This window comes from Lytechinus variegatus, chromosome 6, assembly GCF_018143015.1.
Source record: "Lytechinus variegatus isolate NC3 chromosome 6, Lvar_3.0, whole genome shotgun sequence".
Lineage (NCBI taxonomy): Eukaryota > Metazoa > Echinodermata > Echinoidea > Temnopleuroida > Toxopneustidae > Lytechinus > Lytechinus variegatus.
In genome coordinates this window covers 8360544-8388360 of record NC_054745.1, presented here as the reverse complement: position 1 = coordinate 8388360, position 27817 = coordinate 8360544, and the positions used below count along the sequence as shown (strand labels likewise).

Sequence of the window (27817 nt, the reverse complement as noted above, 5' to 3'; positions counted from 1 at the left end):
TAGCTGCAAACTATATAAAGCTGGCGGATTCTTCAAGATTATCATCACATCATATTAGATCACACCATCACATCATATGAGAGCAGGAGATCACACCATCACATCATATGAGATCACTTCACCAGATCAGATCAGAGCAGTTTATGCATCAATGAACTGTTTGCAGTTATTTTGAGAAATTATCAGTTCTCATCGAGATCATCAACATCATCAACCTGTTCAATGAACACGCTTCAACCCATGGATTGCTGAAATTGACTGTTAATCATCATCAACATCGTCTTCACGGACATTTCAACTCGTTGCAGTGACTCTTATTATTCATCGGACTTCAACATCAGTTTCATCATCGCCATCATTGTGAATTTTCGCCAGTCAACTGGGATTTTATCATTTGGATTATTACTTGGATATAGTATCATCACTTCGGGATTTTACATCGGACACTTCAAGAGATTTATGTAAGATCATTATTTGTTTTATTTATGTATAATTATTTCCTGTAATAAAAAAAAGGAAATTTAAATAAAAAAATTTTTATTGTTATTTGTTGCAGTACATGAACACATATCATTATATATTGCAGTCAGTAGTCCCTACCATTCCTTTAGTAGGTATTCAGGAAATAATAATATAAAAGAATATAATCAGTTTCTAATAACTGATAATTTGACTTTGTACTTTTCGAAAAACGTCCTTCTATGTTATCAATTACAAGTAGTAGCGAAGTAGAATAATACCTATTCCTGTATAGTTGTATAGATATCTTCATTTAAAAAAAAGAAGTGTATCACCATAATCATTATTACCTGTGCGAAAAGACGGTTTTTTCTAAGTCTGATTAGAATCACCTTTCGTTTTGAAGGATGAAAGACATCAATTTTTAAAGAAAACATCCAATTACAAGAAAAGTAGTTCACAAAAGAAACAACTTAACAAGTAAACATTCAATCTAACGGACTTTAGAAAGCATTCAGCTTAGATTTTCTTGTTTTCTGCTTTGATCCGAATAAAAATAACGTCAAGGTAAACTACCCCTGTAAACATAGCTTCAGTCTAATTATATCGCAAATGATATGAATATGAATGAAAGACAATGTTCTTACCCTCGCTACTTTGAGAGCGGCGTCCCGAGGAACTTCCCGGTAAGGCGAAGCGAGGTCCTCTTTGTTTCCCGTCAGCATGATAACAGCGTTGTCATCGTGCTCCTAAAATATATTGATGACCAAAAAATGAGAAAAAAAATGAATGTGACATCAACAGTGGACCTTGTAAATCTACACATGAGTGGTTCATATTTGATCTAGCTTTAACTTGAGTTAGATTAGAGCAGAACAAAGACTGTCTTGCGATCACTTTTTATGATTTTAAGGGGTTCAACCTTCCAACATCTCAAGCTCTGCAATGATCTGTTATATAGGCAAGGTAGTCCCACGGGAGTACGATCTATCACCCTTGTTATTCAGATAATTCTGCTTTTTAATTCTGCTAGAAAGAGGGAAGTATCATATCCATTTCGTACTAACGAGAGAGTAATTCTGATTGTTTATTAAAATGATTACAATGACGATTCGGTCTTGATTTTTGGGCTGCAAGTGTACTCAAACTTACCCTAATACTAGCGATCCAGCTTTGTACATTGAGGAACGATTTCTCACAAGAGATATCGTAGAGCAATAGGACACCGTCGGCTTTCCTGAAGTACGCATGAGGAATGCTGCGAAATCTGTATGGGATGCAACAATATTTTTTAAAGTATCCTCCATGTTTTTAGGAATGCAATATTTTAAGAGACTGTATGATCCCGCATTGGAAACAAAAAAATTGCATGAATAAACAGAAAATATATTGATTATGTTAATGGAAAATGCGCAAGAATATATATGAATACATAAATACAATAAAAACATTTAAGGATGAGTCAGAAAGACTTATTCCACATATGTCAGAATAACTTACTTTGGGGATTTGGGTGTTAGTGGTTCTCTAAAAAAGCCGATATAAAATGTCTCCTTCCATACGTCTGTGGGCATTAATTTACATTATGCACAACCAAAAGGGTTACTGAAGAACCTCAAATAGTTTGAATAGCTGAATGTAAGCGGGTTTTCTTAAAACCAAATCGGCGTTACAACACGACGCTTTACTTTGCTTTCTTTTGGAAAACGCATCCCAGTTTGTAAAATATATCTAAAATGTCCACTTTACTTGTGATAGAAATATATACAGAATATATTTCAATTTTATTTCGATTCCATCAATCTACGGAAGATTTAAGTGTTGATGTGGAGGGGGAATTAAATGAAAGGAATGGAATGGCGTCACAACACGACGCTTTACTTTGCTTTCTTTTGCAATATGCATCTCAGTTTGTACAATAAATCTATAATGTCAACTTTATTTGTGACAAAAAATATTATACACAGAATTTCTTTCAATTTTAGTTCGTTTCCATCAATCCACATTAAATGTATGTGTTACTGTGGAGGGAGAATTAAATGAAAGCAATGGATTGGCAAACAACATTTTATGATATAAAGCATTTTTATATCAGGAGTGTAGGGTGGTTTGAGCATGGGGAGGTTCACATCCTGGTGAGGTGGAACAAAAGTTGTATGGGGTGCACATCGTGGCGAGGTGGAACTTAAGTTGTATGGGGTGCACATCATGGGGAGGTGGAACTTAAGTTGTATGGGGTGCACATCCTGGTGAGGTGGAACTAAAGTTGTATGGGGTGCACATCATGGGGAGGTGGAACTAAAGTTGTATGGGGTGCACATCATGGGGAGGTGGAACTTAAGTTGTATGGGGTGCACATCCTGGTGAGGTGGAACTTAAGTTGTATGGGGTGCACATCATGGGGAGGTGGAACTTAAGTTGTATGGGGTGCACATCATAGGGAGGTGGAACTTAAGTTGTATGGGGTGCACATCATGGGGAGGTGGAACTAAAGTTGTATGGGGTGCACATCATGGGGAGGTGGAACTTAAGTTGTATGGGGTGCACATCATGGGGAGGTGGAACTTAAGTTGTATGGGGTGCACATCATGGGGAGGTGGAACTTAAGTTGTATGGGGTGCACATCCTGGTGAGGTGGAACTAAAGTTGTATGGGGTGCACATCATGGGGAGGTGGAACTAAAGTTGTATGGGGTGCACATCATGGGGAGGTGGAACTTAAGTTGTATGGGGTGCACATCATGGGGAGGTGGAACTTAAGTTGTATGGGGTGCACATCCTGGTGAGGTGGAACTAAAGTTGTATGGGGTGCACATCATGGGGAGGTGGAACTAAAGTTGTATGGGGTGCACATCATGGGGAGGTGGAACTAAAGTTGTATGGGGTGCACATCATGGGGAGGTGGAACTTAAGTTGTATGGGAATGCACATCATGGGGAGGTGGAACTTAAGTTGTATGGGAATGCACATCTTTGAGAGGTGGGACTGAAGTTTGCAAAAAAATCTTGGATATCTTACTGAAGAATTTTAAATAGTTTGAATAGCTGAATGCAAGCGGGTTTTCTTAAAACCCAATTGGCGCTACAATTTATTATTGGGACGCGGGTGATTGAGGGTGGGGGCAGACACCCTCGTCCTCTCCCCTCGGGTAGACGCAAGAGCGCCCTAGGGTGTTTGCGAGCACGGGCGTGACATTTCCCGCGGCCGGCATCGTATTTTACCTTTCTTGTCCTGCTGTGTCCCAGATTTGAAGTGAAACTACAGTATTATCAAGAACCAGTGATTTCATATGGAATCCAATCTCTAGTAGCAGAAAATATCAGAGAAAATAACATAAAAATACAATCTATGTATTGATGTATTACTGATTTATTAACATACAATTATGTTTTTTGTGTGTTACCATTGTATATATTTTAAAACAAAACATTCATGTTAATGAATGAAGTTTGTTAATAACTTCAATTTAATTCGATACAAAACAAGATTATGATAATGATCATGGCAGATCGCATTTTATAAGTCTAGCTAAATTGTACAAAACTTTAAATAACAGAAAGCAAGATTTCGTACGTATGGGAACTTTTGCTGTGAAATGATACACCGAATATTGCAAAACAATATTTGATGAATAATACAACGTCGTCGTATGAATGGACATCATAACTATTTTGAACGGAATAGTACACAATCAATCTGCGAAGCTTCTCCAAAATGAATAGAAAGAAGTAGATTGTATTAGTAAAGAAAGGAAGAGAGTGCTTAGTAATCACGATTATCTAGGATCAATCCATAAAGGACAAGAAACTGAAGTTGACGCAAAAGACAGAAAGTGGTCGATATCCTCAATATGAAATTCAAAATGTTGAAAAAAATGATAGGATTGGTAATATTAATATACATTAATTAAAATACTGAATATAATTACGTTATAAAGACTTTTAAAAAATCATTATATCTGAAGGATTTTAAATTCATTTCACTTATTATTCTGCTTTTCTGTTTTTCTTTGAAATGTCGAGTTATTACTTTGTATCTAATTTATATCACTCGGTAATATGCTTCAACGGAAATGAAACAAATAGCTGGATTGGATTGAAATTTATCTCTTGTGGCGTGGAATCACAAGATTTAAAACAGTCTGACCATGATACAACCCCTATTTAATAGATTAAAGATGTGTGACGTCAGTTGCCATGGTGGCGGCGGGCTGGTTTTAAACAGAGTCGCAGCTGACGATCGTCTGTACACATATTTGGCTCGTCTGAAAAATAGGTTGTAAGCGATGAAATTCCGACAGCAGCCATTTTCTCATATGAGAAACACACGCTTTCATACGCCAGGTTCATTTGTTTAGAACCTGCCGCCATGACACCATGGTAACTGACGTCATCGCTTCGGTACTCTATGACTTACCTATCGTAACTTGTGTGTTCACTGAGAAGCTGTTATGACAGAACCTTTGCACGAAGCTTGATTTCCCGACCCCAGAGTCCCCGCACATCACCACCTTAAAACATCGATCCGGCGTCCGTAACTGGAGGAACTGAAGCGGCCAAAATTAAATATAAATTAAATTCCTGAATATGATCGACATATGATCGAAACATACAAATTCTTTCATACGATTGGCAAGGCGGTAGTGCCCAATTTAGGTCAAGTGAATGATAGAGGTCGTGATAAAAAGTTGTACATTGCGAGGTCAGTCACTAAGAAACGCAAGAAATATTTTTACATAAGAGTGAGGAAACTTTGAAAGGGTCTAAGTAATGAATTAGTTAATGCAACCAGTGTCCATAGCTTCGAGAATGGATTGGATAAGTATTGGAGAAGTGCACCAGTGAAGTTCAAAGTCGACGCTGACCCACCAGGACATGATCCGGTCAACCTAAGGAGCAGACAGAGCTTGGAGCTGAATAGAGAGGATTACGCAGGCGTTCAGAAGCATCCATAAGTATCCATATGTAGGTATGAATACTGGCATAATTTGAGTTTATAATTTCCCAGATGGAATTAATTTGCAGACACTGCAACTTACTATACAAGTCTTTTTAAAAAACATATTCACGACCTAAGTAACTCGAAACACGGTATTTCATGTTTGCTAAAATCAGTCTCATGAATACTGAGGAAACGAATTATAACAATGTTAGCAGAAAAGAATTAGGCGCTCGACGTATTAGAATGGAGAAGGGTGGTAATAACATATTGTGTTATGCGGGCCCGCTGGTAGAACAGCTTACAGCTGAGAATGGCTACCCTGGATAAATAAGTGTGATTATTATGTACTACGTTGATTTTAAATGGTCGAATAAATGAAATGAAAAAAATAAATGTACAATTGTTTTATTATTTATAGTATTACCTGCATCTGTTGATCGCATTCACAATCACTGTACGAGCTGACACGACTCATCTGCATAACGCCGACTCTCTTTGGTTCTTTCACGCTGTAATTATCTTCAACTAACTGTTCATACTTCTCTCTGAAAATAAGAGATAAAGAATCCTTAAAGCAAACATTTCAATTGTTATTTAAAAAAGATACTTATAATTGATTTAGGTTGTAGGTTTAGGTTAGGTGGAGCGTTGTGGCTCAGTGGATTAGTCTTCGGACTTTGAAACAGAGGGTCGTGGTTTGGATCCCAGCCATGGCGTAATTTCCTTCGGCAAGAAACTGATCCACAGTGTGCTGCACTCAACCCAGGTGAGGTAAATGGGTACCGGTAGGAAGTAATTCCTCAAGAAGCTGTGTGCGCTATGAACGCCTAGCTTAGCCGGGTAATATAGGAGCGCCTTGAGCACCTAACAAGGTGGATATATGCGCAATATAAATACCCTATATAGTATTAATCATATGGTTGGAAAAACGGCCAGGGGGAAAAATTGAATCCAGCAGAAATTTCAAGATTTCTGTGGCTGAAATACACCAATAGCCTGAGGAGAGAAATATATGAGGAGAGAATATATAGGTTCTTAGGTGGAACATTCACGAAATTTGAAATGACACCACCATTTTTTCTGGGCTTCATTATGGGATGGAATATTCTCGACATTTGAAATGACGCCTCCAATTTTTTCTGGGCTTTGTTTTCATAAGATATCAAAGACACAGGTGACAAGTAGGGGAGCGTTTCATCGACATTTTCTTCATCCGACAAGTTGTCAAGTCTGACAACTTTCCTTGAAAATGATTGGCTGAGAATCACTGTTACCATGGTAACTATCGGATAAAATATCTGACAAGTATTTCACGAAATGCGCGCTAGGACATTGCAGCCAAGCCTGTGACTTGATAGCAATTTCAATAAAATGTGAAATCCTGTATTTTCTAATTTCATATTCATGATACTCGACCAATCAAACATGCTACCTTCACCTGCCAAATATATGGTCCCAGTTTCACCAATGTTTTATTTTGTTGTTGAGGGGTGGTATATTAACTTTCCTCGTTTTTTTGTGGTATTTTGTCTTGAAGTAATTTCGTAAAGAATATTTTCTTGACATAATGAAAGGTACCTCATTAAAAGACCATATACTACAAACTTAATCAAAAAAATCTAAAAGCATGATATTAAAATCCATACGTCTTTACCTTAATTTCTCTAGTTGAAGTTCAAGGTTATGTCTATCACGTGATTTTCTGTCTTGTTCCTTGACTGCTTCGGCGTACTCTCTGAAAAGGGGGTAATTAACTTCGTTAGGGGGAGATCTTTCGAAAAAAAAAAAATTAGGGCGGTGTTTTATCAAGTTCATCATTTACCGTAAGAAAGGATCACCAGTCGTAAAGTTATTATTCTTCTTATCTTCTTTTTTCTTGTTATTATTATTATAATTATGATCCTCATAAATATCATCAACATTATTATAACTATCATTTTGTTTGTTACATTATCATTATTGTCATCATTATCATAAGTTGCATAAGAGCATTTAGTAGTAGTACTGTTATCATTATTATTACCACCATCGTTATCATCGTTGAACGTGCCAATTTAATTGGCTAGGTTACCGTTGAAAGATGTATCTCGACTTTTAACCAGCTAAATATCAAACCCAAATACAGACAGATTTCTCAGTTAGAACTAACACTGTGCAATACACATATAATTACTTTCAGACTATACGAACGTTTGAAACACAATAAAACATTCATCAGACTAGTTCTTTTTTCAAATAAACATTTATTTTCTTCCAATTCACTGTGTGATATGAGGTGAAACATTCAATTAACATTCCTACAAAACTCATGCAATATATAACTACCAGTCTACCATTACATTCACTTAAATAAACTAAAAGTGGGTTGCAAAGTGATAGGGTTGTTTTGACCGATATAACCATTTTAAATATGAAAAAATGTACTTTGATGAATTAAATATTTCTTCTTTATTCTTATATTTTTTAAAAGTATAATTTAAATTAAAATTACATCCATTGCTGCATTCAAATAATCTCGCCCTGATTGTGAGGTTGGAGTTAGCGGGAACGGGAAGTAGAATGAAAGTCAAGGTATATACGGATTTTTGTCAATTAAATTGAACAGCCTTTTTATTTTCTGTCTTTTATCCTGTCATGACAAACATCCTTCCCGGGATATTCCCAATAAAGGCAAGTGACAGTTATCAACACGTATAAAATAGTGATTTTTCATTTCAGAATTATGGTTATATTGATTCGACAGAAATATCGATTGGATCTAGCAGGGATTATTCGACCCAAAACTGTAGCATTTTTTTTTTGGGGGGGGGGGGGGGGGGGTCAAGAGCATAACGAGTTGTGGTCGGTGGAATCAACGCATTTTCAAAATGATGGATACTGTTTACGCGTGGTATAAGTTTCAAGTGTTTATCTAATAAAGAGTCAAATATTATCTTACTTCTTTTTTTTCAGAGTTTATCGTTACCAAATCTAACATGTTCATGTTTGAAAATAAATATTTGAATATAAAATTTTTGATATATCGATTTTTATATATTTTCTGTGGAATGTGAAGGGAAATGTCTGAAATATTAAATAGAAAATTGGTCCATATCGGTAGAACAACCCGTGAAAGTGATTTCTAACTAAAACATTTATTACCTGCCGACATACCTTTCGATGAACGCCCTCTCTCGTTCGGTCTCTTCCTGAAGTTGAAGGCAGAGTTGTTGAGTTTCATTCAGACCGGCCAAAGATTGGTCTAGACGAAATCGAAGCTGCGAATTCTCCTGAAAGATCGGAAACGATTTTGAAAATAAATGCAAACACAAGTCGTTCTACTAGTATTAGTAGGGGTTTAAATAGAAATATATTGCATGAGTGGATGGATTAATAGAAGCTTCGTCATCATCTAAAGTTCGTAAATAAAATAATTTCACACACACACCCTCACGCACACACACACACACACACCCTCACACGCATACCAACTCCTCACGCGTACATGGCGTATAATCACATGCGCACGACCACATACAGAACGGTTTCCTTGGAAAACCCGTCACTATTTGACTATACACACTATAAAAAATCCAGTGCTTGTATAGTGACTGCACTACGAGTGCTAATTGTCTAGTTAAAATTTAAACTAGAAAATCAGCACTCGTAGTGCAGTCACTAACTGGAACTGCTAAATTAGCACTTCCTTTTTTGAGTGCATGTATTCACTCGAAGAGGTATGTAAACATGGTAAAAAGGAGTATACGAAATGTGTGATAGTGACGAAATATCAACATCAATCGAATATTTGTGATGTTTAATATGATAAAAAGGGAGGGATGAGGTAGATACATTACAGAATGCTAATTTACGGGAGCTAAAAATGGTTTTGGAATATGGTTATTATTATTACTTATTATTTGTACTGCGCTTTTCCCATTAGGCCCAAAGCGCTTACAATGAATTAATTAAATGTAATATTTTAAAAACTACATAGTACGAAAGAGATGAGTTTTTAATGATGGCTATTCATAAGGATTGTTCAAATTTATTTATTAGTGGGGTGCTTTTATGCGACTTGTGTATTTATATAGATCCCATCGTATTTCTTTGAATTAATTCAATCATTATTAGGTTATTGAACACCTCTCAGTAGTTGTAAATTATTTAATAGTTAGGTATGATTGTTGCTGCGTTATTTCTAATTCAATCAAATGTCAATGATAAATATGAAAACAAATTGGAATGAAACGAAAAACGTGCCTCAGCTAGAAAGTTGTAGCCAGAAGGGGGAGATCGAGAAATAGAAGGATAGGAGAGGTAGAAAGAAGTATCAAGAAAGAGAGGGGGAATTAAATTCAAACCTTAACAAGTCCCTCATTTTCAGCTACGATGTTAGCCTCGTGTCTGCTAAGCTCCATGACCATCTGTTCAAGCTATTAACGAAAAAAGTATTCAATGCAATACATTTTGATGAGTACATTTAGTTCATTAAAAAAATATACGCTGATTTGTTCATTAGTTCCGATCAATTCAGTAGAGCTTTAGTTCGATGCAACGTAAACCAAGGAAAATCATTTCATTCTGATTCAAATTTGGTTCAATTACATAACTTTTCTGAAGAATAGATTTTATTTAGATTCAGTCCTCAACGTATTATTTCAATTTACTTCATTACAGTTTCGAATTAGCTGCTGATCAGCTCAATCAAAACATATTTTTGTAGGGGAGGATGAATATCCAGTTCAATCAAATTCACTTTAATACAATTCAACTCGGATATAGATACAAATTAAATTTCTCGGATTTATATCCAGTGCCATCCATATAAATATAATCAACTTTTCTTGATTCTCTGAAAAGTTCAATTCAGATTTGTTTAACTTTACATGTTTTACTAACTTTCATTCAACAGAAAACAATCTATGTTCCGTTTCATAAGAAAAAAAATCAGTATCGTGTTAAACTTTGTTGCAGTAACCTCGCGTAACAAGATTTAACAGCCGAATAAAGCAAATAAAATCCAATGTTCTGATTGAGGCTATGGTGGCAAAAGCCTTAGGTCAATTTACAAGTTACATTTATCGATGAAACTTGTACCATTTCTTATCAAATTCAATTGACTAAAAATCAATCCCTTCAATCCGGAGTATTGTTCTATTCAAATTCAATGAATATGCAGTGGATCTATACCTCATTCATTTGTCATGATATAGTTTATGGAATACTAAAACTGAATAAAATTCTTTAACATACCTGATTATTGTGCGTGTGCTTTTCTTTCTCCTTCTTGTCTAGTTCTTGAAGCGACAACTCAAGCTGAAAATCAATGATAAAAGTTTTTTTTATAAAGATGACCCAGTCATCATTTTACCACGTAAATTGAATAAATATCAACTGTGATAGGAATTCAACCAATAGGAGGATATCACGATCGTTCCCCCTCATTCAGCCAATTCCAGGATTACTAAATTTTGGCCCTCTGTCAGGTTGATTTTAATTCAGAACTATCACTAAACATTATTCAATTTTGTCAGTTCTCTTCCTATTTTAACTTGTTCATAAAAGGTCCACTCCCCAAAAGCCGATGAGCTATAACGATTTTGATTATTGATTGTCACTATTGCTAAATGGTCAGTGATTTTCACTGGCTAGTTATGATAGGTAACTGAAATTCTTGCATCTGGTTGGCTGAGAACAACTTTAACAGTGAAACATACCCCACGGCGAATTCTCCTTTGAGTTGGGACAAAATAACTAAACGTAACGTAGCTAGATATATACATGTTTCATCAAACATAGGCATGCAATTTGGCCACGCCTCTTTTTTGATGAAAAATACATGAGACACGAGTGAATATTTGCTACGTGTACAAAAGTTAATGGGGAAAAGGGGTGACAGAAGTGCCTGAAATCGGAGTGTTAGTAAATTGAAACACCCGTATGCTACAGAAGGGATTCTTCGCAAGCACTACACTGTAAAAAATGAAGTGCTAATTTAGCACTTACAGTGCTTGTATAGTGACTGCACTGTAAGTGCTAAATGTGCACATCAATATCTACGTAGACGCTTTCTAGAACGTAGTAAATCTATTGTCCAAATCCCTTTAAGACAAAGCAGTCTGTGTCTAAAATCAGTGAATCAAAAACAGTAGTTTCGTCCATAACTCTGGACAAACGATACATGTTTTATTCTCGTCAGCTCCGACCTGGGCCCAGTCTTACAAAGACTTACGATTGATCTGATCAATAATAACTATGGAAAGCCAGCAAGGTCGCCATCTTATAACGTGGAGCGTTGTGGCCCAGTGGATTAGTCTTCGGACTTTGAAACAGAGGGTCGTGGGTTCGAATCCCAGCCATGGCGTAGTTTCCTTCAGCAAGAAACTGATCCACAACGTGCTGCACTCAACCCAGGTGAGGTAAATGGGTACCGGAAGTAATTCCTTAAGAAGTTGTGTGCGCTATGAACGCCTAGCTTAGCCGGGTAATATAGGAGCGCCTTGAGCACCTAACAAGGTGGATATGTGCGCAATATAAATATCCTATATTATTATTATAAATGCATGGTTGTTCAAAATATTATTTGATGTGATTTATATTCATAAATTCATCGTTTTCTAGATAATTTGGAGTTTTCCCCTTTGTTTACAAAGGACATTTTGCAAATTTCCTGTTGAAAAAAAATTATGACACTAATGGATCTTCTTAAAGTTATAATTGATTGGATCAATCGTAACTCTTTGTAAAACGGGGCCCTGAAATCTTGATCATCCCTTTTTACCTATTCAATTTGTTCATGTTGTTTCTATTATGTTTTGTATTTTTTTCTGTTTTGTTTCACCCACCCCCTTGCTTTATGTATATTGTTTTTTGTTTTACTTACATTATTTTACTTTGTTATGATATATCATGCTTTGTCTTGCTTATGTATGTGTATATACATTGCGCATGCAGCTACATATCAACAAGAATCTTGCTCTGAAAATGACAATTACACAATCAATAATAAGTATTTAGTGGATTGAAGCGCTTACATTTCATAAAGTATATTTAAAAACTTAACTCATCAAAAACAAAGAGGTCTACTGGCTATCCCATATATTGCAGTATCTACAATACATGGTAAATCCAAGATGGCCGCTAACCTGTCTATAATGGCCTCTTTTATCGTTTCCCTTTAGGGAATATTATACACATGTTTAACTACATTTGTATTTGGAAACCAGCTATTGGCTGATCAGGAGCTATTGTGTTTAAATACAATAACTCAAATCAATTACAAGTAAAACCGACTCTATCTCGACCGATTTTATGCCATTCGAATGAACGTATAATAATTTTGATCGTTCTAGGGTCGGGTGCACGGGTATGACTGCAAAATCAAACATCGACAAGACGGTATGTTCAACCGCTCAGGGACTTTTTAGAAGAAAAGGGACGCGTTTCAATCACTCAAAAACTTGCAGGCAGACAATCGATATCCCTCCCTAGCTATCGATCGCAGTTCGAGAACCACGTTTGGCGCGCTGTGCGAACGTCAACGCCAATCCGCACGGGGAATTCATGTTCAAATACCAAACGTGCCCCGGACAGAAGTCGATATTTTTCTTACTCCAGCGGGGCAAATTTGTAAATGGAAAACGTTTAGTTCTACAGGCATCGTTGTGATATCAGCATGAGACATCGATTATTTTTCATCACTTTTGACAATGAACATGGCGAAGAAGAAGACAGCGTTTCAGAAACAGGAGTCAAATGAGTAAACAAACCAGCCTCCTTGAATTATATACAGACCGGAAGCGTATATTCATGATAGGCCTATCATTTATAACCATTTCTCTGTCAAACGTGCTCAAGTTTTTTTGATTGTGTTTAGGTGTGGTGGTATGTGAAAAAATAAATAAAAATTGGTCCGTCGCGTAAATACGGGATGTATACATTGTTGGCACTAAATAGTTAGCAGTTTTATTTATCAAATAAATAAATTTTATTGTAGAAATCAAGAGCTATTTTTATTAAACGCCTGATCAATGGCACTAGTGCCTTGGTCAGTGATCGAGCCCCGGACAAGTATAGCTAGCTCTTATCCAATTACTGTTACATGGAGAAGACTAACAACACTCCCAAAAATGCCATTTCACCAGGGGTAATGACATTTCACAACCGTCATCCCCCCCCCCCCCCCCCCCCCGTTCGGAAAATATGCACCATAACACCCCGTGACTAAAATTAAAATGTGAAGAGAATATGACATCTGTGTGTATTTTGTAATAATACAAAAATCGTAGCAAGATTTTTTTCTACTTTTTGTTCCAATCTAAGTGCAAATTGAAGTTTACTGTACAGGGGAAACTAATCATTTGAACTCCAATTGCAAATTTGCAATTACTTTCATTAAATTCAAATTGATGCCCTAATTATGACGCCGGTTAAAATGCCAGATTCCTTATAGTCTACGTTGTGCTGTAAGATATTGGCCATTTTCAATTAGCCTTCTACAACAGTCTCACCGACGAAAAGGACTACTCACCGACCGATGACACGCCATTGGAAATAACGTGATAGCTTTGATCGGTCAGGAGTCGGTTTGGTTGGTGCGACTGCAGGGGAATGCTATGTAGTAAGCGGGAGCCGCGTTCAAAATGGCGGCATCCCAGAGAGAGCAAAGGCGATGGTTATAAAAACAGGCAAGGCACGTTTTGAATTCAAGTCACGGATTTCGTGTAATTGATATATATTATTGAAGGGGTAAGCGACCAGGCAGTCGGAGTCTTGGTGATTATAGGATCGCATAAAGTGATAACATCAATTATTATGGATGGAAAACTGTAGTAAATATAGTACAGACAGTACTGATATATTATTGAAAGCGTTTTTCTTTTCTTTCTTTAAAGGTAGTGGCTCGGAAAATTCAGTCGATTGATAAAGAGTCTAAGGACATCAGTAGCACAATAAGCCAAAATGTTCATGGGGCTAGATATGACAAAAGGGGCCAAATTTATTTTGTTTAAGATCTGACAGATATATATATATATATATATATATGAAATATTCCATGACATCTTACCTCTCGTTTTCTAACTATAAGATCGTGAACCTCCTGATCTTTTTCATCCATCAGTCTTTCTAGTTCCATCTCCATTTCTTGTCGATACTGCGTCAAATGAAACAAACAAAAATCTTTTGAAATTTTCTCCCAGCGCACCTTGCATAACATAATCATCATTATTTTATTACCATTCTGTAAACTGCAGGCCATCGCACACCGTCCGACTGCCCACGATCCGATTTTGGAACAAATCGCATTTTGCCTATTTTCTGAAAATGTGAATTGAACATATCATTTTATTGAGGTTTAAATTAATTGAAAGAATACTAATATAACCATTTTGAAGGATTGCAAGCCTTTATTTCGGAGTACAGGCCAAATTAGTTTCAAATCGTAGCCAATTGTACGACCGCTGTGACGTCATTACTAGATATTAAATTCGCTTTTATTCTAAGAAGGGTGAAAGCATAGTCACAGATTTGATTATAGGTATTCGTACGATGATTTAGAACATTTCATAGACATTCTAAGTCTCAATGTTAGCATCAAATTCTACTAAATTTTATTCTGAAATCGGGTCGCCTTACAACGTCCTGCCCCTGACTAGAATGCAAAAGGTCAATTTTTTTATTATAACTTTGTTGGGGATCGAACCCTCGATGCTCTACCACTTAACCACTATATCCGGACAAAATAAGGTCTGGACGAAATCCTTCGCCACATGCAATGTTAACAAATAATGGAACTTAACAGGAAATTGCTCACAATCCAATGACCATTATTTTTTATTTATAGGATGTCAAGGATAATAGAAAAAATCAAAACGATAAATTCAACAATTTTGTTCAGATATATATATAAAAAACACAAACAATAATTTTTCATTGAAGGTTTTACGGTAAACACCATGTATGAAGTCCTGAGGACTGTTTGTTATTCTTTCTTTATTGTATGTTAGCTCTGAAAAGAACTGTTATCGACGTTTCGACCAGCGTGTTCAGCAAGAAAGACTAACAAACAGTCCTATTCAGGACTACATACATGGTGATTACCGTTAAACCTTCAATAATAATGTTTCAATATATCTAGTAGTTAGTGGCACAATGAGTATAAAATAACGAGGGCGGAACAATGAAGAAAATTAGCAAAATAGCCACGAGCAAAAAGAGCAAAACTATTTTTTTAATCCAGCAACTAATCATTATTTTCCTTACCTAAGATATCTCCGTTACCATTACAAGCTTACAAAATGACATAAAAATGTGAAATGAAGCTTCATTTCTCCCTGAACACGTGGAATTCCATTATTTTAACATTTTGTGCTTCAGGCAAGGAGGTCCTAATCATCAAATTCGTAAAAATTGAAATATTGTATAATTCAAACAATAAAAACAAAAGAAATAGTGAGTGAGTGACATCATCGACTCTCTCATTTGGATGTTACTGGCTCGTCCATATAACTATTTTGTTAAAAATAAGCGAAACTCTGAAATGTCATAACTTTCTTATTTTACATCCGATTTTGATGAAATCTTCAGCATTGTGCTTGTCTGATTTTTCTCTATTGATTCAAATCAACATTTTTTCTGAGGTGGACTTGACCTTTAAACATTGTGCTATGTGAATAAGTGGCGGATCCAATGGGAGGGGGCGTTTCCTGCCCGTAACCCCCCCCCCCCCTCTTGAGGGTCATAGTCAATATTTTCAATGTAAATGTGTCGTTCATGCACAAGTGTGCCCCCCTTGTAATATTTTCTGTTCTTGTCAAAATTTCCTTGGGGAAACTTTTAAAAAATCCTGGGTCCGCCCCTGGGTTGAATAGATTACATACCTTTCTTCTCAGTGTCTCTCTTTCTTGTGTAAGTAATTGTTCCATTTCTTCATACAGTCTCCTCATGTCATCGGCATGGATACCATTTTTACTGAATATCAATAAAAAAAAATTATTACCGAAGGAATGCTTTAAGACATAAAGTTAATACAACGAAATAGCATTATCCGTACTGTCATTACGAATCATGCTTGGTAACTATACTGCATTACTGTATGTAGAGCACCAAGTGACTTTCGATAAATGTAAGGCGCTCGATAAGCAAGCATAATTGTTACCGAATTATTATAACCGAGCTAAATTTGACGTTATTCCGAGAGAAACCGGAAAAAAATGTCCCTTATTACATGAATAATCTGTTAACAAAGTAAGACTGTCAATGTTGACATTAGTTATTAACCGGGCATAGTGGGTCAGTGGTAGAGCGTCCGCCTCCTGAACAGGAGGTCGTGGGTTCGATCCTCGGCTGATTCATACCAAAGACTTAAAAATGGTACCTTCTTCCTTCTTACTATGCACTCAGCATTTAGAATGAAGAAGGGTAATGATAAGAAGTTTCCAAAGTGAAGTGACTACTCTGGGTAAATAAAACTATTGTTATTATCATTATTGAGATTGGTGCAAAAGTTTGGATTCAGTAAACACGCATTTGAGCAATGTTTCTATGACTCATACATTTAACTGCTAGAAAATCAATCCCCAAATCAATCAAATTTTCAAGAATTTGGCGACCTTTATGAAATCTAAAAATGCTTGATTAGTTTTTGGTATATTTTACAGTAGGTCGAGAGGTGATCTAAATCAGTTAGCGATGTAAAAACATAATAATATCGACTAAATATTATATCTACATGTAGAGTATAGGGGAAATATTTTGTTGATACGCGTGCCCCTCCCCCCTCCGTAATTATCAGGTTTTCTAAAAACCATTTCATATTTCTTCCCTGAAATTTCCCACATTTTCGTGAAATTTTAATATTCGGGTTTGAATGACATTACTGCCTTAGAATCCAATTTCAATAGGGACTTTTTCGCAACAGCTACGCAAACTTTAGTCTGGGGAGTAGATAATCTATTGTAAAAAACCTTTCATGGTAGTGAGTCTTTGTCCAGGGTTGTTGAATAAAAACAGCTGTTTCGTCCGTGACTATAGACAGACGAAAAATATTCAACTTATGGTCAGCTCCAAAACGTTGGACGATTTGTTATTCCGATCCATCAATTTTCGACAAAGACCTCACTTGTTTTCATTATGATTTTATTTGCATTTTCAATACATTTGCTGCGTGCTAAGATTGGTTCTGGATCGCAAGTCAAAACTCCATTTATAACCTCTGTAAAGAAACCTATTATAGAGTACATGTATAAATGTCATAGACTTCGGCGTTCACTGCATGCTACCAAAATATATAGGCCTATACGCCTCCGGGGAAAAGGATAAAACGTATTTATACGAACTGTAAGCAATTTATCTAGGTTTTTCGAATACAGTAGGTCCCACAAATTGGTGCGTATTTTTTTCTTCTAAATTCGCTATTCGTGTTTTACATCTGTAGGTTTTCGGGGCATCCAGAAATGACGCAAAAATCAATTCATAAGCGAGGGTTCACAGCGGGCATTAAAAATTGTAAATATGTGTGATAGTCCGCTTCAATTGTTTTATTTTCGTCGAGAAGCACTCTTTGTAGTTGCTTAACGGTTTATTTTCAATTGGTCAAATGCCAATTCGTCCAATAACCTACTCTGTTCTTATTTGCTTCACCATCAGTTCGTCCACTACTCACATGGTTTAATTGTAATTGTGTCCACTCACCATTTCGTCTAATAACCAGTTGGTCCAATAGCCATGAGGTCCATATGCCGTTTGGTTTAATTGGACTGAGTGTTCATTTGATGAAATTAGTAAAAAGGGAAAATGGGTTTTAGACCAACTGGTTATGAGACGAAATGGTCACAAACGAACTTGCGATTAGACGAAGTAATTATTTGATCTATTATTATTTGAATTGTTTGATATATTGGATCAAATGAGTGTTAGACGAAATGCTGATGGACGGAATGGCATTACACTAAATGAAGTAAGACCGTGTGATGAGTAGACGAGTAGGCAATAGACGAATTGGCAGTTTACCGTTGCTTATACTACGGAAAAACCTGTCATGTACACTGCACTTAAACAAGTGCAATCGAATTTGTACGCCTTTCGGTGTGACGAGGGGGGGGGGGGGTGCTCATGAATAATTCATGAAAGTTTCTTTCACACAGGTGATCATCCCACTCGCCCGGTCGGATGAAAAATCTTGACTGTTTTCCCTCTCTTTCCCAACACAATCTATTTTTTAAAAAAGTGCCCTAAAAATAGGATAATTTTCATCTGGTGAATGACCCACATCTAGTACCCCATAAAAAGGGTTAACAACTTGACAACTGAATTGTGTGACCGCCATCGGCTTTATACAGGGACAACCAGGTTCAAATTGGCAGTGGGTCAATAACCATGGCTATACGAGAATCTCACCCATGCAGGGGCCAGGGAAGCATGTTTAAAGAGAGGGGCTAATTCGTTTTCTTTTTGAATGTTTAATTGAGAAGCAAAATCTAAAAAAAAATCAGTGTAATTAAGGGGATTTCGGTAACAAAAATAATTGAAAATCGGAAAAGTGAGGATTCTCTCCCAAATGAAACTAATTTGTGTCAGATATATACATTATAGCATACCAACCACGTTTTAAGAAGTTGTTGCGATCTTCATGATCTTCGGGCGCATCAGATCCCCCACCCCCGCCTCCCAGGGCAATTTCTTACCTTCTTACGGCATTATCACAACTGTCATTGATTTTCTTGATCTCTGAAACTGCTTTCCTGAGGAAGTTCTGGAATGTGACTAGCAGTTCTGGTTCATCATGTCGAAGCTTCTGCCAGAGCTCATAGAGCTCATCATAGCTGCATGGTATGAGAAAAAAATAGATTTAGTTAAAAAGGTAAAATGAAGTAATTGAAGCAAATAGTTATTTCATGACAAAGCTATTAAAATCAAGGTTAATTACCACTCTAAAAAAATATTGGGTAAAGATGCTCCACCAATGTAATTATGTGTCCAATCTGAGGCCTACAAATTTATGTTCATTATTACCAGTTTAAGACAATTGGTTAACATTGATCTGACTAATTAAAATCTAAGCTTTTTAAATAAGGGTTATCTATGGCCTGTCTCTCTGAAAATTATTATTAAACTGTTCTTTAAAAAGAGTTTAAAGTGACCGGATAAATCAACCCTATTCCTTTTCACACACTACCCTTATGCACTGCAAAAACTCCGGTGTTGATTTAACACCAGCCCGAAATGTATATATGTCCACATCAAAGTATTGAAACAACACCAGTTTGGAATCAAACCGATGCTGTTTTAATACTAATTGGTGTTGTATATACACCTATCTGGTGTTAGACCAAACGAAACTGGTGTTGTTTAGCACTTCTCTGGTGTAGACATATTTAGATTCCGGGCTGATGTTAAATCAACACCAGAGGTTTTGCTGTGTCTACTGCAGAGAATTCAAATGATGATTTTAAAGTCACATATATAGTGAATAAGTCTGCATGATTTCCTATTTCTCTCTTTATATTTTTTGGGGGCGGGGGCACTATTATACAGATATTGCCTACCTAGAGTTTGAATATAACATTTTCTCTCCCCGACGGAGTTATATTTTTCCCAAGGGAATATATTTTGCCCGAAGCGCGCAGCGCTGAGGGAAAATATTATCCCGAGGGAAAAATATAGCTTCGGAGGGGAGTTGAAATGTTATTTATTAAAACGATAGACCAGGCAATATCTGTTATATTATATAGTATATGTGGATTCGCCATCAGAAATTGCATTCATCATCTGGTTCAAAAGCGAAATTCTTGCTACAGCTCTGATCCATCTACGTCATAATATATTTTTTTGGAAAATACATCAAGCGCGTTCTTCATGCAATCGACGCGTTAACACTAGCGCGTATATCAAATAAACTACGCAACTTGTATGCAGCGAGTGACGTCACCTTAGTGGATATAACGCCGCAATTGAAAATACTACGCAGTATATTCCCTGAGGTGACGTCAAAACCTAGAATATAACAAATGCGATCCTCGCAGCTATGGTCACGTGATGGCGTATTGACCTATCACTGATTCGAATCTACATAGCCTATGTAATATTAATAAATAATTCATATCATGTATTTATATCCCATTTCACTCAAGATCCATCCAAATATGCATGTATTCATAAATATGGATTTTATGGATGCTTCATGGGTTGACTCAAGCAGCGTGTTATAGTAATAAATAACTAACGAGTGATCCATCATGGAGTCAGTCAAGCAGCATATCTTGTTGATATATCAGGTCGATATTACATTTTAATGCACTCAGAGACTTCAAAGACCATAAATCGCAGAGAAAGTGTATGATCTCCTTCAAATTTGAATTGCCTTATAACTGGTCTCGGTATTTTACGCAGGAATTGAATATTTTCATCATGAATGTGCATTTTCATCCCCTAAAACTTAACCCAGTGTAGTACTAAAACAATCAACCATGCACTCTTCCTTTCACTTTTTTTTAATTTTGATGTATTTACATATTTTTCAAGTATGGAATATGGGACGAACGATTCAGGAGACAATGTTCAACGCTGATTCAGGGGGTGCGTGCACCACCGCAAACAAATGGAAAACAAATTGGCCCAGCTCCAAAAAAAAACATTTTTGAGCCATTACTTGCAATGAAAATGCAAAAAAAAGGAAAAAAAAAACCCTGGATCCGGGGTCATGTTTGTTTAAGACTTTAAGAACTGAATCAAGAAAATGCACCATTACCAGAACTGAGTAGGATTTAAAAGTTACATACGACATAAAGGAATACAAAAAATACATTAGGCTCACTATATATAGAACATTAATGATATATTGATCATTATAAAAAAAAATAAGTAATTAAGTTCAACGCATGCTATGAAATACTTTCCTAAGATCAGTCGAATAAAATTCACATTTCAAAACCTTAACAATTTCAGACGTGCTTTGCTGGGTATTTTTTTCCAACATAGTCATTCGTAATAGAAAATGAAATATTTAATTGAAACATATATCTATATCAACCTGGGGTCCGTTGCAGAAAGAGTTGCAATCAAACGCAACTCTAAAAATCATGCGCAACTTGATTTTCAACCAATCAACAGCGCGCATTTTTGACTTGCGATTGATTTTTTGACTTGCGTTTAAACGCAACTCTTTCTGCAACGGGCCCCTGGGGAAAGGAAACTGAAATTCACGGGACATGAATTATACGACCTGATTCTTACTACTTCAATGTTAAGAGCAATTCAGGGACTGATAATTAGCATAATTGACCTACAAAATCTCGCTGCGGTTCTTATCATAAATAATTCAGGAGTCGTAGATCGTGGCACAAGCACTGTTTGCAATACTTATACAGAATTGCAAATACAAGGAGATATGGAACGGTTGTTTGTATATTTTGGCCTATACGAGAATATTTCCATACATCTTTTTTAAGTGCCTCTCCTATCACGGTTTCGTAAGGCAATCATACCATGTAGAATAATTACCAAATTGACAGACAACTAATATTTCAAGTTCAAATTCAATCCTGACCAGTCCGAATTAACTCACCACCGAAAACCCACACCCGACTTTTTTTTCTTTTGAAATATTCATGCATGTAATACTCGAAAGAAGGGTTCAGGGTTTATTGACTTCCAATGTGGGTTTTGCTCCAGAGCACATGACGGATTCAAGAACACAGTAAATATATTGAAAATGTCCGTCAAATGACAAAGAACAGCTGGCAAATCTTTGTCGAAAATTGGTGAACCGGTAGAGCAGTTTCGTGCAAAGTTTCGCAGAAATTGCAGATATGTCGCCTGTCGAAAGTCCACACTGCAAAAGCTCCTGTGTTGATTTAACAACAGCCCGGAATCTATTATGTCCACACCAGAGAAGTGTTAAAAACACCAGTTTCGTTTTGGTCTAGCACCAGATAGGTGTTTATACAACGCCAATTAGTATCAAAACAGCATCGGTTTGACTCCAAACTGGTGTTGTTTCAATATTTCCCTGGTGTGGACATTTTTATATAGATTCCGGGCTCGTGTTAAATATACACCGGAGTTTTTGCTCCGCAGGAAGAAACTGCTGTTTTGATTCACAAGTTTTCGACAAAGACTCTGTGGCCCTTTTTCTTGTAATGGAGGTTATCTGACAATACATTTCCTATTTTCCTGAATCCGTCCAGCCAAAGCTTCCAATTGTTTTAGTATAAGCAGGGCCTGATCATGTTGCTATTGACACTCATAATAGGAGTGTATATCGACGAAGGCGACGACGGGCTTATTTCCTGATGTGGGGGGGGGGGGTCGTGGTCGAGTTGCTCTTATACCCGTCTTTCATCATAGATTCGAATTCCAGCCAAGGTGCATTTATCTTCAGCAGTAAAACAATCAATACTGTCATGACTGTGCTGTACTTAAGCTAGTTGGAACACCCGTATGGATAAATGTATTATCGGCACAGCGATGAAAATGGCACCTGGAGCTAGAGACGGGATGATATTATGTGCCTCCGATTAAAGTTTTGATTTAAAAAATGAGGTAGCATTCGTATAGCTCATTATCAATCTCTGCACCCCCGAACTTCCGCCCCACTTGAAATATCTGCGTTCGAATTAAATGACCGTCTTTTGAACTTGAAAATGTCCCCCAACGCAATCTGTACATCATGCACTCATTAATATGATAGTTCACGCATTGTCAAGGCAAGAATAATGTAAACCCTATTTTGGGGTTCATTTTAATAACAAATATGGAAAATAATGACGTACATCAGCACGCATCATTTATTGCTTCCTTTCCCATGGGCTTCGTATTGCCATGGCAACCAAGTACCCACAACAGGTCCCATTGCAATAGATCATTGGAGGCACACGATACCATATGCTCAATAATACCGAGTATGAAAGGCCATTGTGATTTGATTAATTCGGTTTATTAAAACGGGATTAATTCATTTCGCGATGGATGTGGAATTTGTAAAGGAATCCTTGAGCATTTTTCCGATTGGAGTTGCCATTCCACCGTTCAACTAGACAATTTTCTCTGTCTCTCACTCATTTCCTCTTTTTCCCTCCCTTTCCCCTCCCGTTATGTTTAACCTAATCCTTTTTAATTTGCTTCCTAGCTCTCCTACTCTTATTCTTCTCCCTTTTTATTCAATTCATTTTCAATTCATGTCATTCAAAAACAATTACAAGGTAAAACTATATATACAATAAAATAGAAAGTGTAGACAGCCTGGAAGAACATTGTGTTCTTATGAAATGCTGTCACCGAAAATACAAATATTAAAAAAAGAGTAATTTAATAATGAAAATAATAGTCAGTTCTTGTAAAGCGCATAACACATTATGGATAACGTCTATATGCGCTTCCAAAGGACTTGGATATTATTACCTCGGCTGTAGCTCAAGCAGATAGCTTTCAGCGCTCGGCAATTCAAGGAATAAATTCCTGCCAGGTACCCGTTTGCCTCACCTGGGTCAAGTGCAGCACAATGTAGACAAAATTCTTGCTGAAGGAAAATACGCCATGGCTGGGATATGAACCCACGAACCTCTGTTTCAAAGTCCGGAGACTAATCCACTGGGCCACAACGCGCCACATACAAGAATATTATTTTACAAGAACATAACTCCAGACAAGATGGCAAAAATAAAGATAAACTGAACATTAAACAATTCTTTACAAACCCTAAACAGACACAACAAAACATACATTTAAAAAATAGAATGGGCCTGATAATTCTCATGTATTCTTTTTAAAATGGCTTTAAAAATGTGTATTATTCAATTTTTTTTCATCCCCCACCCCCGTTTTGTTTTCTTTGCTCATGTTTCTACTTACCTACCCCTCCTAACCGCTCTCTCCCCTTACATCCTTTCCCGGTTTCTTCTCATTGTAACAATAACCACCCCTCTCTCTCTTGCACACACACACCCACACACATTCTTTCCCCCTTTCTCTGTCTTTCTATAACTAGTAGTATCTTTTATTCACAAGTTCACAATCATACCTACCCTCACACAAACGCACCCTTCAAAGAATGCGCGCGCGCACGCACACTCACACCTGTTTTGTTAATTCAACGTTAATTCAACGATTTTGATTTATCTGTTTTATTTTTATTATTTATTTTTATTTTCCTCATTTTATTTTTTGTATTTTATTCATTCATTTATATTTTCGGATACTTTTTTTAGTAAATCTAAATTAGTGTAAAATCTGTTAAATGAAACCGTAAATTTTGAAATCATTGTTGAATTCTTACTGTCAATGCAAACTCACGGTTTTCTCCAATAGAAGCCATTTCGGGTGACATGATGAAAATGTTAGAAATCATATTGGAATTTTCACTCGCTTGAGCGATTTTAGTCTTCTTACGCACACGCACACACACTTCGAAATCCTAAACTTGTTCTCACTCCTTTGTCTCTGTAAATTCCTCTCACTCTCTCTCTCTCACTCGTTTTATCTCTTCAGCACTCTTACACAATCTGCCCACTCACAAACGCACACTTCATTATACGCACACGCACACCCTTACATACACACACATTCACTCGAGCGATTTTTCCCGCGCTCACACTCTGGCTTCATTCCATTAAACTCATCCTCGCACCCTTACCTCTCTCCATCTATCCATATCTCTCTCTTCTCATGCTATCTTGTTTCCATTTCCCTGCCTCCCCTCCCCCTTTCTCTCTCTCTATCTCCCTCTCTGATTGTCTGCCTTTATCACTTCCTCATCAGTTATTCTGTCAGATTCATGCGAGAAGCATGGCTGACCTTTTCTGGACCACGGGTTTTCTAGAAATCGGTGGTTAATGAGCATGATTAAGATTCCCGTTGAATTATTAAACAACGGTTGATCAAAATTGGTGATCGGTCTCTATCACAGCTTCCTCCACCTAGTCTTCGGGCACAGACCCTGATTGCTTTTTATCAACATCTGGGTCTATATTCAAGACTAACGCAAAACAATATTGCCGTTTCAACGAATCAGAGAGGGAATTTTTGTAAACAAGACATTTTGAGAGACATTTAGTTGTAAATCAAGAATTTCCTTCGAGTAAAAGGTTTGCACAGCAACCAACAACACTGTAAAAACTGTGGTGTTAAAACTGACACCAGTTGGTGTTAATAGAGGACCACACCCTGAGGTGTTAAAATAACACCCTAAAGATTGAACATAACACCAAAGAGTGTAAATGTAACAACCAAAGGTGTTGTAATAACACCTATAGGTGTAAAACTAACACCACCAACTTAACACCGGTGTAAAATAACTGGTGTGGTCCTCTATGTACACCGGTTAACACCACACTTTGCCGTTAACCATCTTAGCCCTAGAGGATATCTATTGCTTTCGAGATTTTTTTTCTTTATATTTTGGACATATGCTTGCTCTTAACATTGAGGACTATATTTTCTTAAAAAGACAGGGCTATGAAAAAAAGATACGATGGATGAGAATAGCTCTGTTTATTCATTTATATCATTTTTATTTTGGGGGAGCTAATAATTGAAATTATGCTGGCTTGTACAACACGATGAATTCCACCCTCTTTGCTGCAGCGGAAATCCCATCGGAATCTAGATAAAGAAGCACTTTCGTTGAGACGGCAAAGATTGGTGGTATAAATAAAAGGATATACTCTAGTCTTAGTTGAAAGTTGTCATGGAAACGACAATTATGGAAATCCAGTCTGGCTGAGCGTCTGCGATAGCTTTAGCATACCCCCGAGGTGGTTGTAAAATACACAAGTGAAATTTCAAATTTAAAATGTATAATCTTTTGTCTACATTTGGTGTCTACTTTCTTTATGAGAGCGCGATATACTTGCCCCCCCCCTCCCTCCTTTCTTTATCAGTCAGTATTTCTATCTCGTCATTATAATATTTTCCATGCTATACCGGGGTGCTATATTTTTACCGGTATTCTCAAAGCATCGGTTGATTTAGCGGAGGGACCAAAGCAGGCAACGTCAACATCTATTATACATTTAGTTAAAAATATTTTCTATGTTATACATTCATACATTCATTGCTTTCTTTAAAATTCTTTGTATCCAAAGGACATTGTGCAAATATCCTGTAGAAAAAATTATGACACTGATGGATTTCCATAGAGTTGAGATTGATTTGATCAATCGTAACTCTTTCTAAGATGGGACCCAGATTACAGTGATTAAGTTTGCACTCTCCTCCCCGGCCACAAACTACAAAAATACATTTCTGTAATGATATCTGTCATGTCATGTTTGTCAGTGTATTTGAATGAATAATTTTTGAATGTGTTTATGAAACGCCGACTTATAAAAACAACAAGTGATATATACATGTAGATCTAAACACGCGGGCATTCCTCTTCTCTTCCATAAATGCATATTAGCTCAATATCATCTCAAGGCTTTTTTCTACGAGTGAACATATTCACCCATTCGTGATTCCTTGATGTTCTGGAGGACATGGACCTTTTCTTTAGAAAGAGAGAAATGTGAATTTTCGACCCCAGCGAATGATATGTTGACTCTTCAATGAGTGACGGCAAGAACCTGTATTTTGCTTTTACATTTTCAAAGAGAGAGGAGATAGAGCGCTGGACGTATTTCAATCTCCTTCCCTTTTCCATTAATCCTCCCCCTTTAGCTACGGGTCTCTGATGGCTGTTATATCCACAAGGGGCAACAGGGGAGGGGGCATTATGACAAGGAGCAAGACGATCGAACGGTGGCGCTATTTTTTATTATTACTTTAAAAAAAATTATGGGAAATATGGAGTTACACAGCCCAGATCCCCTTTGTAAATACCTTCTTCATTTTTTTCTTCTTTTCTCCCTTCGAGTATATAGTTTAAAATCACAGGGGGTCGCCCCCCTGCCATCCCCGTGGCGCCTCGTTTGACTTCCGTTGGTATCTCTAGTGATTCGAATATCCCTCTTCTCAGTTTCGCAATCTCATAACATTTCCAGAAAGCCCAGACAAATCGAGATGGACCAAGTTAGAAGCATGGTGTAATTGGAAGTGACGGGCAAATGGGAGCATTCGAGGTGAATCTATATCAACTCTGATCATCGTCTCCCTATGTTCTGTATGTTCGATATTTTCTGTCAGCTGCGTAGCAAGGCTACATTAGACATATTCTATAGCATATAAATATGTAAACAGTGGCGTAATAAGCTAAAAAAAAAGTAAAATGAGGGTGCTCGATATGGTGTATCGCTTAATTTGATAAGACAAATTAAACGAGCGAGCGAAAATTTCGATATTTTTTATTACAAAGATCCATGTTCGTGATAGATTTTGACAAATATTCAGAAAATATTATTTTATTTCACCCGCTATTCCTTTCTCTTTTTTTAATTTTCTCTTTTTTTTCTTGGTCGTGAAAAAATGCCCCCACCTGTATGCCCATGCTTTTCAAGCCAAAT

General features: G+C 36.8%; 1 protein-coding gene across 1 annotated transcript in view; it reads right to left on the bottom strand.

Moving 5' to 3' along the window:
• The window catches only part of LOC121416782 (EF-hand calcium-binding domain-containing protein 4B-like), a 90800-nt gene that overhangs the window by 9040 nt on the left and 53943 nt on the right, over positions 1-27817 (bottom strand). Inside the window, exons 2-13 of the mRNA XM_041610257.1 lie at positions 19067-19204; positions 16262-16352; positions 14449-14535; positions 10635-10697; positions 9743-9814; positions 8553-8668; positions 7054-7134; positions 5824-5944; positions 4875-5004; positions 3680-3761; positions 1612-1726; positions 1107-1208 (exon numbers count right to left, since the gene is read on the bottom strand). Coding sequence (XP_041466191.1) covers positions 1107-1208; positions 1612-1726; positions 3680-3761; positions 4875-5004; positions 5824-5944; positions 7054-7134; positions 8553-8668; positions 9743-9814; positions 10635-10697; positions 14449-14535; positions 16262-16352; positions 19067-19204 — 1198 coding nt within the window. The remainder of the gene's footprint in view (positions 1-1106; positions 1209-1611; positions 1727-3679; positions 3762-4874; positions 5005-5823; positions 5945-7053; positions 7135-8552; positions 8669-9742; positions 9815-10634; positions 10698-14448; positions 14536-16261; positions 16353-19066; positions 19205-27817) is intronic.